Source organism: Dendrobates tinctorius, unplaced genomic scaffold, assembly GCF_039654945.1.
Source record: "Dendrobates tinctorius isolate UK_male_01 unplaced genomic scaffold, ASM3965494v1 ptg000368l, whole genome shotgun sequence".
NCBI classification, from domain to species: Eukaryota; Metazoa; Chordata; class Amphibia; order Anura; family Dendrobatidae; genus Dendrobates; species Dendrobates tinctorius.
Window position 1 is genome coordinate 207468 of NW_027362034.1, and position 17409 is coordinate 224876.

Here is a 17409-nt window from a genome sequence, read left to right on the forward strand (position 1 = left end):
GGCCCTCACTCCTGTCCCATCACTTTAAAGCCTGGACCTCATTATACAGCTGTTCAGGGGGCTAGTGAAGGCTTTTTAGCCCTTTCCTCAGACTGTAGCTCCTGGGCACAGGCCCTCACTCCTGTCCCTTCACTATAAAGCCTGCGCCTCATTATACAGCTGTACAGGGGTCTAGTGAAGGCTTTTTAGCCCTTTCCTCAGACTGTAGCTCATGGGAACAGGCCCTGACTCCTGTCCCTTCACTATAAAGCCTGGGCCTCATTATACAGCTGTACAGGGGTCTAGTGAAGGCTTTTTAGCCCTTTCCTCAGACTGTAGCTCCTGGGAACAGGCCCTCACTCCTGTCCATTCACTATAAAGCCTGGGCCTCATTATACAGCTGTACAGGGGTCTAGTGAAGGCTTTTTAGCCCTTTCCTCAGACTGTAGCTCCTGGGCACAGGCCCGAACTCCTGTCCCTTCACTATAAAGCCTGGACTTCATTATACAGCTGTACAGGGGTCTAGTGAAGGCTTTTTAGCCCTTTCCTCAGACTGTAGCTCCTGGGCACAGGCCCTCACTCCAGTCCCTTCACTATAAAGCCTGGGCCTCATTATACAGCTGTACAGGGGTCTAGTGAAGGCTTTTTAGCCCTTTCCTCATACTGTAGCTCCTGGGCACAGGCCCTCACTCTTGTCCCTTCACTATAAAGCCTGGGCCTCATTATACAGCTGTACAGGGGTCTAGTGAAGGCTTTTTAGCCCTTTCCTCAGACTGTAGCTCCTGGTAACAGGCCCTCACTCCTGTCCCTTCACTATAAAGCCTGGGCCTCATTATACAGCTGTACAGGGGTCTAGTGAAGGCTTTTTAGCCCTTTCCTCAGACTGTAGCTCATGGGAACAGGCCCTCACTCCTGTCCCTTCACTATAAAGCCTGGGCCTCATTATACAGCTGTACAGGGGTCTAGTGAAGGCTTTTTAGCCCTTTCCTCAGACTGTAGCTCCTGGGCACAGGCCCTCACTCCAGTCCCTTCACTATAAAGCGTGGGCCTCATTATACAGCTGTACAGGGGTCTAGTGAAGGCTTTTTAGCCCTTTCCTCAGACTGTAGCTGCTGGGATCAGGCCTTCACTCCTGTCCCTTCACTATAAAGCCTGGGCCTCATTATACAGCTGTACAGGGGTTTAGTGAAGGCTTTTTAGCCCTTTCCTCAGACTGTAGCTCCTGGGCACAGGCCCTCACTCCTGTCCCTTCACTATAAAGCCTGGGCCTCATTATACATCTGTACAGGGGTCTAGTGAAGGCTTTTTAGCCCTTTCCTCAGACTGTAGCTCCTGGGCACAGGCCCTCACTCTTGTCCCTTCACTATAAAGCCTGGGCCTCATTATACAGCTGTACAGGGGTCTAGTGAAGGATTTTTAGCCCTTTCCTCAGACTGTAGCTCCTGGGTACAGGCCTTCACTCCTGTCCCTTCACTATAAAGCCTGGGCCTCATTATACAGCTGTACAGGGGTCTAGTGAAGGCTTTTTAGCCCTTTCCTCAGACTGTAGCTCATGGGAACAGGCCCTGACTCCTGTCCCTTCACTTTAAAGCCTGGGCCTCATTATACAGCTGTACAGGGGTCTAGTGAAGGCTTTTTAGCCCTTTCCTCAGACTGTAGCTCCTGGGCACAGGCCCTCACTCCTGTCCCTTCACTATAAAGCCTGGGCCTCATTATACAGCTGTACAGGGGTCTAGTGAAGGCTTTTTAGCCCTTTCCTCAGACTGTAGCTCCTGGGCACAGGCCCTCACTCCTGTCCCTTCACTATAAAGCCTGGGCCTCATTATACAGCTGTACAGGGGTCTAGTGAAGGCTTTTTAGCCCTTTCCTCAGTCTGTAGCTCCTGGGTACAGGCGCTCACTCCTGTCCCTTCACTATAAAGCCTGGCCTCATTATACAGCTGTACAGGGGTCTAGTGAAGGCTTTTTAGCCCTTTCCTCAGACTGTAGCTCCTGGTCACCATGTGATCTCACCATAACCCTAACAAGCTAATTAAGGTGTGAAATCTTGGTCAAAATTATCTCAGTACACAAATCTCCAAGGGTGCCCAAAGTTTTGCATCGCCCCTTTTTCCTTTATGCAATTATGAAATTGTAAAAATGTCTATATATATATATATATATATATATATATATATATATTTTTTTTTTTTTATTATTATTATTGTTGCCTAAAATACAAAGGCCATGTGTCATCTTAGAGGTTCGGCCTTTTAGAGATCATTTCATCTTCATCTTACTGCTGCTCACAATAACGGTCATTTTGACCAGGGGCGCCCACACTTTTACATGCCGCTGTCAATGCTTCGTCCCGCTGGTGCTCAATATTTAATAGGGTCTTACTATTAAACGTAATGAAAAGTTCGGTGAATTTCTTTGAGCTGTTATTACTAGAGATGAGCGAATATCGTCGGAGAAGTTGTTATTGGCTAATATCGCTTACCGAATAGCTGCATCGGGACCCCGGATCCCTGGAGCGCTCCCGATAATCAGCTGCATGTGTCGCCCTCCATGCAGGTGCTGTGACTATCACACAGCACGACACACGCAGCTGATTATCGGGAGCGCTCCAGCACACTGAGTCCTGCACACACTGAGGCCCCTGATCATGTGACCCCTGACTCCTCCCCTCCTGTGACCTCATCACAGGTCCTGTGCACACAGAGCAGTCATATATGTGGCGGACACTCGCTGGATCTTCTGCTTTATGGGCCGGTTCCTCCTGTTAGTCCTATTAACCCTTTCGCTCCCTGTCTTCTCCTTTCTGACAGGACAATATCTGAATTCGGATACTGTGACGGGAATATAAGCAATGTGGAAGGAAAAAATGACAATTTTACTTTTTTTCCTCACAAAAATGTGACTTTAGCCCCAGAATTAGCAGCGTAACAAATCCTTATTTCCCCACTGTAGTTTGTAGACTCCATATACAGATCCCTTAAGTGCGAAAAGAGCTGAATTCCCCACTTAAGTTATTGCATTTTGGAAATTGCCCCCACTGGGAATTTATCTCCAGGTAAAGGCCCAATTGTGTCTCCATGGGGGTTGTGCTCACAGCCCAACATCGTGTGGCCTCCAAAGAAATGCCACCCCGCACCATTACTGACCACTGCCAAACCGGTCATGCTGAAGGATGTTGCAGGCAGCAGATCGCTCTCCACGGCGTCTCCAGACTCTGTCACGTCTGTCACATGTGCTCAGTGTGAACCTGCTTCCATCTGTGAAGAGCACAGGGCGTCAGTGGTGAATTTGCCAATCCTGGTGTTCTGTGGCAAATGCCAAGCGTCCTGTACGGTGTTGGGCTGTGAGCACAACCCCCATCTGTGGACGTCGGGCCCTCAGACCATCCTCATGGAGTCAGTTTCTAACTGTTTGTGCAGACACATGCACATTTGTGGCCTGCTGGAGGTCATTTTACAGGGCTCTGGCAGTGTTTCTCCTGTTCCTCCTTGCTTAAAGGTGGAGGTAGCGGTCCTGCTGCTGGGTTGATGCCTTCATACGACCCCCTCCACATCTCCTGGTGTACTGGCCTGTCTCCTGGTAGCGCCTCCAGCCTCTGGACACTACGCTGACAGACACAGCAAACTTTCTTGCCACAGCTCGCATTGATGTGCCATCCTGGATGAGCTGCACTACCTGAGCCACTTGTGTGGGTTGTAGAGTCCGTCTCATGTTACCATGAGTGTGAAAGCACAGCCAACATTCAAAAGTGACCAAAACATCAGCCAGACGCATTGGTACTGAGATGTGGTCTGTGGTCCCCACCTGCGGAACCACTCCTTTATTGAGGGTGTCTTGACAATTGCCAATAATTTCCATCTGTTCTCTATTCCATTTGCACAACAGCATGTGAAATTGATTGTCAATCAGTGTTGCTTCCTAAGTGGACAGTTTGATTTCACAGAAGTTTGATTTACTTTGAGTTATATTCTGTTGTTTAAGTGTTCCCTTTATTTTTTTGAACCATGTATATAGATAGAGAGATAGATAAATAGATTTTTTCTTTACATTGGAGGGTCCAATTCCAGCTATTGCTGTGTGATCTGTGATTTCTATCTACTCCACTGTGTACAGGATAATAGAGTATAATAAAGTAGTTATGGACGTGACGTAACTAACACTGTGCAGTGACTCTGCTTTCCATATAGTGACAGATATTTGGCGAAACTGTGATATTTTTTCCACTTTAAACCTTTTTTAAACCCCTCTGATCAGTGTGATCACACAACATACAAGCCTCTGATGGCTCCGGTGATGCCCTGTACTACTGTAGTGCCGTGTATCATCACTGCCTGTCAGTGTAATACTAACGGCCCCATACACATGCGATCAGAGTTGGCTGAACGGTCATTTGGCAGACGGCGATCTCTCCCGACTCCCCCATACACACAAATATTCCAGCTTTCCTGTGGTCTGTATGAGAGAGTCGCCTCCAGACTCCTCTAGAGGAGGATTATCTACTGGAAGAACAAACGGATTATCCTCTGAAATTCAGGATGTCAGATCCTTCTCTGCCCTGACATCATCTGTCTGGAGGCCCCCAAATACATTATATGGTCGGCCAAACCCCCCGAAATCAGTGCTTTCATGGAACTTTAGTCTAATGTGTATGGGGGCGTTATAAGGTAACTTATTGGACGCTGCCTCTGGCCCGGCCTAATAGACCTTCATACATTCCAGCCCAGGCACCATTATTAGGCATGTAAGTATCGGAGTAACTAGGCCGCCCCATACTATCGAGTACTTGGGGCGGGAGGCATTCAGCCAAACTCTGCCACACCTTCTTAGATGCCATGTTTGCTTTTCACAGCAGCAAGTGGTAAAACTGTCAGGGTTTTTGTTGCAGCCTCATCTTTGCCGTCCCTGCGGTGTACATCTATGTTCTGGGGCCCAAAAAGATTAATTTATTTTTAATAAATGTTTAACATGTTAAAATTTATAAAATGTGTCTTCTGCTTTTTGCATATTTTTTTTCTTCTTACAAGAATTGTTGGAGCCAATTTTTCTTTAGAATCATTTTAATATCGGCTTTTTCTGGAGTTTTCCTGTAATATGGGAAAGCCTAAGGCCAGAAATAATCCCCATAAATCACTGTAGATGGAGACTTTGGCATCAGATCATTTCTGTCCGTTGTGATTGTGGAAACTAAAAATCTTTTCTAAAAGCCTCAAACTTCTGTGTGTGACTCAGAGCTGAGATCTAACGTCGATAGAAGATTCCAGTGCGGGGAAGACGGGAAACCAGGGCTGTGGAGTCAGTAAGCCACAGCTGCGACTCCGACTCCTGGATTTTATCAGGCTCCGACTCCGACTCCGACTCCTGGATTTTATCAGGCTCCGACTCCGGCTCCGACTCCGACTCCTTCATAAATGGCCAATTCATAACAACAAATTTACTGTTGTAAAATATTAAACATCGTGCTTATTCAGTTTCTCACCATCATATAAGTAATCAGACCACTTAGAGCAAAAACTACATTTATTAGAATACAATTAGAATATAGCAAATAACTTTTATAAACTTTTCTAAACTGTAAGTAAATATGCAATAAACACTTTTATGCAGTTAATAAGAAGAAATCTATAAATTTGTCCTCAGAAAAAGTATTGCCTCTGTCAGATCCTCCTTCATGGATGCCCTCAAATCTGATCTAATTATTTTGAGAGCAGAGAACAACCTCTCTACACTAACTTGTGTTGGTGGCAAAGCAGTAACCACTCGGGCAACATCTCTGACAATGTCAGGATACAGAGGAATCGCTTGTTGCACTGTTATTTTTGATGAACGGTCAAATTTCTCAATTTCTTTTAGTGCACATGAAAAATTCTGCTGAAATGTACTGGCTGTGTTCCTTGATGGGGATGACTCTTCTATGCGGGAACGCTTTGCACGGTCCTTGTGATCCAAATATTTTTCGAAATTAAATTCTTCATCAGTTGATGATGAGGGTGAAGATGTGGCAGGACGACCAAATTCTTCTTGTTCCTCCTGACTGTTCTGCAACCCTTTCATCCTTACTACTATTTCAAACAGAGCTTCTTTTCCTTTACTTAGCTGTTGATCATCTAGAAGAATCCGATGCATTGGGTCTACATAAACAGCTGCCAAAAGAATGTTATTTTGTAATAGTAGCTCCTCTCTCCGTTTCATTGATGTAGCAATGCCACTTGCAATTAACCCTCCTCTTTGGGACAGGCGGAACATCAGGTTCTTCCACTCCTTTAAGAAAATACCTGGAGTTAAGTCCTCTGCTTGTAATTTTTTAGTCACTGTAAATGGGTGCTCCAGCAATTTTTCCAGCTCAGTCACCTGATTCCACTGACTTTCATTTAGCGTCAGTTGAGGGTTAGCCATGTCTACAAGAAAGGTTTTCAGTTCAACCAAGCGCTGAATCATTAAGTAAGTAATGCCCCATCGTGTGGCTTGATCAATAATTGCCCCTTTTCCAGCACGTCTCTTCAAAATTGAGTCAACTTTAGGGGTTCTGGCAACAGTAGCCAATTTTGTCACCTTGCCAATCAGTGCAGCAGCATGTCCTTCTTGCAGACTGTCTCTTATAGCCAGCTGTAGCGTATGCACAACACAGCGCATGTGATGAATGAAAGAACATATTGACACAGTTTCAACAAGATCATCTAAACTATCATGTTGCTGTTCATCTGAAGCAACTTCAGTTTGCTCCTCAGTTACAATACTGTGTTCCTCTATTTCAAACATTTCTGTGTCTGTGGACCCAGAATGTTCTTCTAGCTGCTGGTCACCATCATTACTCTCATTCATTAGCTTAATAGTACTTATCATATTTGAAGCATTGTCAGTTATGACAGAAAGAACTTGCTCTTTTTTAAGTTCATAGTCTTGCAGAACCTTTTCCACCAAGACCTGGAGAAACTCACTGGTGTGATGAGCTTTGGTGTCTTTTACTGCCAATGTCTTGGTAACTATTTCATTTTTGTCACAAACAAATTGGACATTGATGGCAAAATAGTTCACTCTGTGACGTGGGCAGGCATCCATTTTAAGAAACAGAAAGCGTCCCTTGAGAGTTTTTTTAAGTTCTTCCTTTTGTTTAAAAGCTTCTTCGATTACTAATTTTCTAATACTCTCTCTCTCCAGAGAAACACCAAGCTTGCGGGCCATTTCCCCATTCAGACACATAAAAGCTGGTCGTGAAAATAATGAAATAGGCACACTATCCTTTACAACAAGCTCTATGATCTGTTTTTTAAATGTATCTACTGTCATTGTCACAGTAACTTTGTCACTGACAAAATATCTTGCAACTGATGGCTGCAAAGTTCTCTGCTCCTTTGTTTGGCTGGAAGAGCTGGGCACTGGTTCATTGGTTTGGATGCAGTCTTTCTCATTCACTGCTTTCAGTACTTCTGGATGAAAGTGCTGTAAATGTCTCTTTAGATTAGAAGCTCTGGTAGGAGCATTTTTATCTTTGCCTGAATATGAAAGTTCAATTATGAAATATATATACTTTTTTTTTAAAGCTGGAGTCGGAGTCGGTACATTTCTACCGACTCCGACTCCAACCAAAACTAACTCCGACTCCGACTCCACGACTCCGACTCTGACTCCACAGCCCTGCGGGAAACCTTCATATAGACGGCCGGTGGGGATGGAGGCAGTGACCGACTCTGGCCAAATCTGTCTCTAGAGCCGTAGTAGAAGATGAAGATTTCGTCCTCATCATGAAGGAGTTATTTCTCATGTCGCGTGTAATGAATATCTCCTGCAGTATTGCTAATGCCGATTCCAGTGTCGGTAATGAGACAAGAATTAGCGTTATGGAAGATGAGTCTATGAGGAACGTGTTCAGCTGCCGACTCCGAGGAGGAAACTGCTTGTTGTCTGTGGCCTAAATATATAGGTTTTAATAGTAGATGTCAGGGAAGAAAACTAAACCCTGTAAGATAATAAATCTCATATGTTTCCCTTATTATCTCCAGTAATTGTGTTATTACACAGGATTCTTATGATGTTACATCAGATCATCTTCTTCTCATTCAGATCTCTACAATATCGGATCCTCTCAGTGAAGATCTTCTACAAAAGAAAATTTTCCTGATTTACCTATCAAGGATGGATATGGACAGAGACAAGATGGCGGAGAGGATGTTACACCTCACCCTAGAGATCCTCTTCCGTCTCACTGGAGAGGTGAGAGATTCTGATGACGTCACATTACATCATTCTTATCTATGGGAATAACAGATGGACAGAACTGGAGAGGTGAGGACTCTGGAAATGTCTGTAGTGACATTTATTAATGTGTCTCTCCATAACCAGGATTACACAGTGGTGAAGAAGACCTCTAGTGATCGCTGTCAGGGCCCTGTATCTGAGGGATGTGGCAGACCCCTGAGCCCAATCACGGGGCCTCCACCTCACCCCCTGATCCATGAGGACATCAATGACCAGAAGATCCTAGAACTCATCTACAAGATGATGGAGCTGCTGACTGGAGAGGTGACACTGCTGGGAATGCTGGGACATTATACAGTAACACTATGAAGGGATCGGGGATGACGGTATCATTGTATGTGTCAGGTTCCTATAAGGTGTCAGGATGTCGCTGTCTATTTCTCCATGGAGGAGTGGGAGCATTTAGAAGGACACAGAGATCTGTACAAGAACGTCATAATGGAGGTTCCCCAGCCCCTCACATCACCAGGTAATAGACAGGACTAAATACACACGGCCTATAATTATCTGTATGTAGAGAATGAATTCAGTCCCTGTATGTGTTTCCTCCAGATCTATCCAGTAAGAGGACAACACCAGAGAGATGTCCCCGTCCTCTTCTTCCACAGGACTGTAACCAAGAAGATCCCAGTGCTCCTCAGGATCATCAGGTAGATGGAGAGAAGGTGTCAGGAGATCTCCCCTATGATGTGTAGACGGCTGTGAAGGTCTTGTGCTCAGTCTTGTTTTATCCACCAGTATTATATGTTTTGTACTTGTGTAATGAGAACGGTGGAGATGGCAGGATTAGAGCTGATCATAGATGGGACTTCTCCATCTGTCTGTGACTTTCACAATATTTGTTTCAGGGTGAAGATCTGACCCATATTAATCCTACAGAGACATATGTGAGGGGTGATGAGCGGTGTAAAGAGGAGATTCCCACATATGACTATCCAGGTGAGTAGTGACCACTGAATGCAGAGAAGTCACAGATTCCTCTCAGTCACCGGCTGTGGCTGCTTTATCGGTGGTGTAGTCCGGCCATATTACCATGATCACCATTTTGCCTCTAGACCACAACATTCTCCTCCAACCAAAAATGTTCAAATGACTTTGGGCATTGAAAGCCCTTTTCTATAGGACTTACAACCTGGAGGATCCACCTACTCCCTGGGATTAGTGTGAGGGTGATCCCTTAAAGCAAGATCTATATGATTGCTTGTACCTGACCCAATATAGGCCGAGTGTGCACTTAAAGAGTCATACCGGACACAGAGTTAAATGTCTACTCCTTTCTCAGCAAAGGCTTGCACACAACTGAAGTGTATTCTCAAGACAGAGACAGTAAATAGGTGTCACACAATCTTCTCAGTAGCCAGTGTCAGTCTATGATAGGTCCATTCACCTTCACTTCCATATATGGTATCCAGTATCTCAGCTTCTGCATTCCAAGGATTCCTTCCAGGGTGTTGTCTGAAGACACAGACGCCATCTTGGTACACCATATCTGAACTGACTTATATAAGGTTTAATAATTGATTTCAGTAGCCATTCTCTCCTTCACATTAGGAGACACTGACCGTTACCTGCCCAGATCTGTGACTATAAAGCCAAATGACAGCGTACGTAGAATGTGCTGACAAGATAGAAAATCACTTGAAGAAAGGTATTATGTGCTTTATGTGGTGCTCTGATTACATATTAATCTGTATTACATCCAGCAAAATGTCACCGGCGATGGTGGCGCCTGCGCAGTAGTATCTATAAGTAAGAGATAGAGGCTACTACGCAGGCGCCGCTGATGACATTTTGCTGGATGTAATTTTTTTTCTAAGCCTCACAATAGCCACAATATTATAGGCATTATCAACAATAATATCAATGCTATTATATGCATTATGTAATAATGGGGGCGGGTCAGTGAGGGATCAACAACATGTCATAAGCCAATACAGAGGAATATGTAATCAGAGCACAACATAAAGCCCCGCTTACAGCCCCGCCCCAGAGCACGAGAATCTCATTAACTGAAAACAACAAATACAGATTACACAACAACCACAAGACGGATTTCATCACCAGGTATCATTGTAATCAGTATAACGGCGGTGACCTGACAGTGTCTGTAGGTTACTGAGCACAATCCTGCTGACAGGTTCCCTTTAAGACATCTCAGCTCTGCACTATTATACACAGTTCTCTATAAATGTGTAATATTTCTCCATGAAACTCATCTGACAGAAAATATTGGAGCTTACGATAGTTTAGATTGTGACGTCACCGAGCCCCATACTCTAATTACCCAGAGAGGTTTCACCACTAGCTGCTCATTTATTACTGATGGAGACTGTGGAGTTTGATCATTTCAGTAGATGTTATTGTCTATAGTCACAGTGTTTGATTACAGTAGTGTCCAAAATCCTCTGATTTAACCTCTTCCGCAGCCAGTTTTGTGTTCTTAATCAGGCCCCATTATTAATATCTGACGTGTGTCACTTTATGTGGTGGTAAGTTTGGAATTATTCACAAAGGATAATAGGAAACAGATGGATCTTACAGATTATTTTCCAGCTTCGCACTATACCCTACATACGGTTGTACACTACTGTCTGGGCACATGGCAGTGTTCAGAAGGGAAGGAGCGCCATTTAGCTATATGAATACAGATCTAGCTGGAATAGTTTGCAGACACAATGTATTGGGAGCACTGTTCATGGTCACCTGGCAGCTCAAAAGATGTCCACCATGACCATGCTTGGCTCTATCTTCTCTGCTTTCCATATCCCAAGGATTGCCTTGCTCATCGCCCTTTAACACCATTACATGGAATCTGGACATACACTGGGACCCCTAGGCTTGGACCATGGTGTTACCCGCTATTCTGTGGTGTTAGATGGCAAGAAGAATAGTCAGGTAGCTGGGTCAGAACTAGAAGGACAGAATCAGAAGACACAAGAGTAGTCAGTAAACGGGCCACAGTCACAGCAGGAAACAAACACACAAGCCGCAAGCTGAAAACAAAAAGCAAAAAACACAAATATCCTAAACTAAAAAGTAAAACATGCATTATTTGCAGTTTATTTTTTACTTTTTAGTTTAGGATAATTGTGTTTTTTGCTTTTTTTTTTCTCTGGTTAATGGCCATGTGTTAATATGCACTTACATTGTGCATACACATTAACTTACTTTCTCAGTTCAGACTCCAGTTTTTTTAATCCGCAAGCTGAGCACAGAGGACTGAACCAGAGGAGAACAGCGCTGTATCTGGCAGATTCCGGCCATGTGCTTTGCGCTTTAGTAGGGTGTGGTACTTTCCAATTGGCTGAAGTAGGGAGCAGATTACTCCTGCTGGACAGCAGGAACAGATCCCAGATGAGATTGGACACACCATATGCAGAAGCCCTAATATGACTAAATGACAGAAAACCAGAATAGTCAAAATCCCCATAAAGTGATTCCATGTTATAAATTAATTCACTGATGGTTATAATCTATACACACGGGGTCAAAATTGTTGGTACCCCTCGTTTAATGACAGAAAAACCCACAATGGTCACAGAAATAACTTGAATCTGACAAAAGTAATAATAAATAAAAAAATCTATGAAAATGAACAAATGAAAGTCAGACATTGCTTTTCAACCAAGCTTCCACAGAATGTGTAAATCGCAGTTTGTCCACTAATTATCATCACAGGTGTCTACAATCCTGGAATCAGTGAGTGGCCTGTATAGAGGCTACAGATACTCACTGTGCTGTGTGATGACATGGTGCGTATCACACTCAACATGGACCAGAGGAAGCGAAGGAAAGAGTTGTCTCAGGAGATTAGAAAGAAAATTATAGACAAACATGTTACAGGTAAAAGTTATAAGACCATCTCCAAGCAGCTTCATGTTTCTGTGACTAAAGTTGCACATATTATTCAGAAATGTAATATCCATAGGACTGTACCCAACCTCCCTGGACGTGGCTGCAGGAGGAAAATTGATGACAAATCAAAGAGACAGATAATATGAATGGTAACAAAAGAGCCCAGAAAAACTTGTAAACATATTAAAGGTGAACTTGAAGCTCAAGGAACATCAGTGTCAGATCACACCATCCGTCGTTGTATGAGCCAAAGTGGACTTCATGGGAGACGACCAAGGAGGACACCATTGTTGAAAAAAAATCAGACTGGAATTTGCTAAACTACATGTTGACAAGCTACAAAGCCTCTGGGAGAATGTCCTATGGACAGATGAGACAAAAATGGAACTTTCTGGCAAGGCACGTCAGCTCTATGTTCTCAGATGGAAAAATGAAGCATATCACAAAAAGAACACTGTCCCTACTGTAAAACATAGAGGAGGCTCTGTTATGTTATGGGGCTGTTTTGCTGCATCTGGCACAGGGTGTCTAGAATCTCCATCGTACAATGAAATCTCAAGAGTAGCAAGGGATTCTAGAGAGAAATGTGCTGCCCAATGTCAGATAGCTTGGTCTCAGTCGCATGTCATACAGGATAATGACACACAATACACAGCTAAAAACATGCAAGAGTGGCTAAGAGGAAAATATTGGACTATTCTGAAGTGGCCTTCTATGAGCCCTAACCTAAATCCTAATGAGCATCTTTGGAAAGAGCTGGAACATGCCGTCTGGAAAAGGCAACCTTCAAACACGAGACAACTGAAGTAGTTGCTCTTGAAGAGTGGGCCAAAATACCTGTCGAGAGGTGCAGAAGTCTCATTGACAGCTACAGGAATCAGTTTATTTCAACAATTGCCTCCAAGGGTTGTGCAATAAAATATTTTAGTTAAGGGAACCATCATTTCTGTCCAGGCCTATTTCATGAGTTTTATTTATTTTAAATTCTGTGGAAGCATGGCTGAAAAGTAATGTCTGACTTTCAGTTGTTCATTTTCATAGATTTTTTAATTATTACTTTTATCAGATTAAAGTTATATCTGTGACCATTGTGGGTTTCATTAAACAACGGGTACCAACAATTTTGACCACGTGTGTAGGAGGAGTGAATATTTTGACTCTACAGCAACTTTCCGGAAATTAACATGCAGTGGATGTTGGAGTGAAAATTACACATTTGCCATTTTCTTACCCAGAACATAGTGCCCAGATTGTGCTCCAGGAGACACACACCAAAAATTAAGTGGATTCTTCTCACTATAATATTGCTAATTACAGGGATCCTAGATGTTGTTTGCGCACACTGCAAGACTCCGAAGTGAGAGCGGATTTTGCTGGATTGGTTTATAGAAACCTTGTTGCTTTTCAACAGCCTTTGAGCCACTAATAGTGTGGGAAACTCTGTTTCTCCATTGACAGATGATGGGCCTGAGTGGGGACTTGTTTTTTGTGAGATGAGAATTGGTATTATTTTCGTCTACATAACATTGATTCGTTTCTTTGTTCATTCTGCCTCCCAATTATCGAATACAAACAGTTGAACACCACACACTACTGGTTCATCCTACAAGGTTTTCTATTAGACTGTGAACAGTCAATGTCTTGGTAAATAATTAAAGTTTTTTACATAGCTTGCCATTTTTATGGACAGTTTAAGTAGAAATGTTCAAAAATATGAAACTAAAGGATATTTTATTAATAAATAATTGTTTTTTATCTTAGCAGATGACTGTACCAGGAGATCAGAGGGACAGTTGACATCTTCAATTTTTAAATCTGATGATCTTGAGCTCCTACAAGATACAACTGAAGTGAATGCCATTACTCCAGATATATCATCATCCATTCACAGCAAAGATCTGTCATCTGATCCTATGAAACAGGTCCCATATTCTGATTCATTACTGAGTAATAAGGGAAAGCAATGTCACAAAAGAGGCATTAAAAAACAAACCGCTCCTAAAGCAAAAAAGTCATTCTCATGTTCAGAATGTGGGAAATGTTTTACATGGAAATCAGATTTGGTTAATCACCATAGAACTCACACAGGGGAGAAGCCTTTTTCCTGTTCAGAATGTAGGAAATGGTTTACACTGAAATCAAATTTGGTTAATCATCATAGAACTCACACAGGGGAGAAGCCTTTTTCCTGTTCAGAATGTGGGAAATGTTTTACACTGAAATCAGATTTGGTTAATCACCATAGAACTCACACAGGGGAGAAGCCTTTTTCCTGTTCAGAATGTGGGAAATGTTTTATACAGAAATCACATTTTGTTACTCATCAGAGAACTCACACAGGGGAGAAGCCTTTTTCCTGTTCAGAATGTGGGAAATGTTTTAACCAGAAATCAGATCTGATTACTCACTATAGAACTCACACAGGGGAGAAGCCTTTTTCCTGTTCAGAATGTGGGAAATGTTTTACACTGAAATCAGATTTGGTTAATCACCATAGAACTCACACAGGGGAGAAGCCTTTTTCCTGTTCAGAATGTGGGAAATGTTTTATACAGAAATCACATTTTGTTACTCATCAGAGAACTCACACAGGGGAGAAGCCTTTTTCCTGTTCAGAATGTGGGAAATGTTTTAACCAGAAATCAGATCTGATTACTCACCATAGAACTCACACAGGGGAGAAGCCTTTTTCCTGTTCAGAATGTGGGAAATGTTTTGCACTTAAATCACATTTTGTTAGACACCAGAGAACTCACACAGGGGAGAAGCCTTTTTCCTGTTCAGAATGTGGGAAATGTTTTAACTGGAAATCACAATTGGTTAATCACCATAAAACTCACACAAGGGAGAAGCCTTTTTCCTGTTCAGAATGTGGGAAATGTTTTAACCAGAAATCAGATTTGGTTAATCACCATAAAACTCACACAGGGGAGAAGCCTTTTTCATGTTCAGAATGTGGGAAATGTTTTTGCACTAAATCAGATTGTGTTAGGCACCAGAGAACTCACACAGGGGAGAAGCCTTTTTCATGTTCAGAATGTGGGAAATGTTTTAACTGGAAATCACAATTGGTTAATCACCATAAAACTCACACAAGGGAGAAGCCTTTTTCCTGTTCAGAATGTGGGAAATGTTTTAACCAGAAATCAGATTTGGTTAATCACCATAAAACTCACACAGGGGAGAAGCCTTTTTCCTGTTCAGAATGTGGGAAATGTTTTTGCACTAAATCAGATTGTGTTAGGCACCAGAGAACTCACACAGGAGAGAAGCCTTTTTCATGTTCAGAATGTGGGAAATGTTTTTGCACTAAATCAGATTGTGTTAGGCACCAGAGAACTCACACAGGAGAGAAGCCTTTTTCATGTTCAGAATGTGGGAAATGTTTTTGCACTAAATCAGATTGTGTTAGGCACCAGAGAACTCACCAGGGGAGAAGCCTTTTTCATGTTCAGAATGTTGAACAATTTTTAACCAGAAAGGGAGTCTTGTTCCACACCAAATAACTCACAGAGGGGAGAAACTTCCTTTATGTTTAATGGAAAATAAATCTTGATCACATCAGAGAAGCCATTTTTCCTGTTCATAATGTGGGAAATGTATTAACAGAAATGGAATCTTACTACTAATAATAATCTTTCTTTTTATATAGCGCTAACCTATTCCGCAGCCCTTTACAGTTTGCACACATTATCATCACTGTCTCCAATGGGGCTCACAAATTAAATTCCCTAACAGTATGTCTTTGGAATGTGGGACGAAACCCACGCAAACATGGGGAGAACATACAAACTCCTTGCAGATGTTGTCCTTGATGGGAGTTGAACCCAGGGACTAACACTGAGCCACCTCAACAGAGAACTTACACAGGGGAGAAGCCTTTTTCCTGTTCAGAATGTGGGAAATATTTTGAATGGAAAGCGCTTCTTGTTAGACATCAGAGCAGTTACACAGGGGAGAAGCCTTTTTCATTTTCTTAATGTAGTCAATATTTTACTTGGAAATCAGCTGTTAATAAACATCAGAAACGTCACATAGGGGAGAAGCCTTTTTTATGTTCATAATGTTGGAATAGTTTTAACCAAAATTAAATTTTCTTAAATGGGTTGTCTCTTGTCATTCCTCATGTATGCTGAAAAAAGGATAAAACTAAACTTTATTAATTCCAAATGGAAAACTATACCCTTAATTCACCCCCTGAATGTTAGTCAGAAGGTGACTAATAGAAAAAAAACATATACCCCACAATTCAGTATATAGGATGAGGTGATGTAAACACACTCACTCTCCAAGCCTCTTATTTCTACTGCTTTCATTGTCCTCACCAAAGGCGTCATCAGGTGACTATTTAATATTGACATATATTCAAGCGAGACCGGACAAAAAAAAATTAAAATCATGTTATCTGAAACAGAAAACTAGCCACATATCGGCAGACCCCAGACTTAAAACTATATACTTCGTATAGTTTTTACATCACGAGGGACTCAGATCTATCATTCGGTAGGAAACAACCTAGGGGTTTTCAGCCTCGGTTGGAAGAATACAGATCTGCTCCATTGACTATCGTTGAACCATGGATACGTTTGGAGAAGCCAGGTTGTGATCCTCGGATCAACTGGCCTTTTACCTTGGTGGTCGTAAGTGGCTGCACATCCAGTTGGAAGAATGTCTCAAGTGGGGTACCACAGGGCTCTGTCCTGGGCCCTGTATTGTTTAACATCTTTATCAACGATGTAGATGAAGGAATTGAGGGTAAACTGATTAAATTTGCTGATGACACAAAGCTAGGAGGGATAGCTAATACTAGAGAAGAGAGAGAGAGGATTCAAAAAGATATAAATAAACTGGAGAAGTGGGCAGCAACTAACAGAATGGTTTTTAACAGGGAGAAATGCAAAGTACTACATCTGGGCAATAAAAATGAAAAAAGCATATACAGAATGGGAGGAATAGGGCTAAGCAACAGCACATGTGAAAAAGACTTGGGTATACTAATAGATCACAGACTGAATATGAGTCAACAGTGTGATGCAGCAGCAAAAAAGGCAAATGCAATTCTAGGATGTATTAACTGAAGCATACAGTCTAGATCACGTGAAGTCATTATTGCCCTCTACTCCTCTTTGGTCAGACCTCATCTGGAATATTGTGTCCAGTTTTGGGCACCACATTTTAAAACAGACATCAACAAACTGGAGCAAGTTCAGAAAAGAGCAACCAGAATGGTGACCAGTCTGCAAACCCTGTCTTATGAGGAAAGGTTGCAGGATTTGGGAATGTTTAGTTTGCAAAAGAGAAGACTGAGAGGAGACTTAATAGC

At 42.5% G+C, this 17409-nt stretch overlaps 3 protein-coding genes across 3 annotated transcripts in view; 2 read left to right on the top strand and 1 right to left on the bottom strand.

Annotated features, from left to right (window-relative positions):
• Positions 1-17409, bottom strand: part of LOC141075744 (uncharacterized) — a 559419-nt gene that overhangs the window by 29411 nt on the left and 512599 nt on the right. The window lies entirely within an intron of this gene.
• LOC141075727 (gastrula zinc finger protein XlCGF66.1-like) lies at positions 8040-13157 on the top strand. Its single transcript, XM_073562875.1, has 6 exons — positions 8040-8186; positions 8316-8495; positions 8577-8700; positions 8784-8881; positions 9080-9170; positions 13153-13157. The coding sequence occupies exons 1-6, from the start codon at positions 8109-8111 to the stop codon at positions 13155-13157; spliced, it is 576 nt and encodes a 191-aa protein (XP_073418976.1). The 5' UTR covers positions 8040-8108.
• Positions 13839-16193, top strand: LOC141075742 (uncharacterized). Its single transcript, XM_073562889.1, has one exon. The coding sequence runs from the start codon at positions 14000-14002 to the stop codon at positions 15590-15592; it is 1593 nt and encodes a 530-aa protein (XP_073418990.1). The 5' UTR covers positions 13839-13999; the 3' UTR covers positions 15593-16193.

Bases quoted from the DNA above. Each gene is read 5' to 3' on its own strand.
- LOC141075727 (XM_073562875.1), top strand. From the start codon at position 8,109: ATGGATATGGACAGAGACAAGATGGCGGAGAGGATGTTACACCTCACC. The intron at 8,187-8,315 runs GTGAGAGATTCT...CTCCATAACCAG, and splicing joins TCTTCCGTCTCACTGGAGAG to GATTACACAGTGGTGAAGAA. The intron at 8,496-8,576 runs GTGACACTGCTG...TGTATGTGTCAG, and splicing joins TGGAGCTGCTGACTGGAGAG to GTTCCTATAAGGTGTCAGGA.
- LOC141075742 (XM_073562889.1), top strand. From the start codon at position 14,000: ATGAAACAGGTCCCATATTCTGATTCATTACTGAGTAATAAGGGAAAG.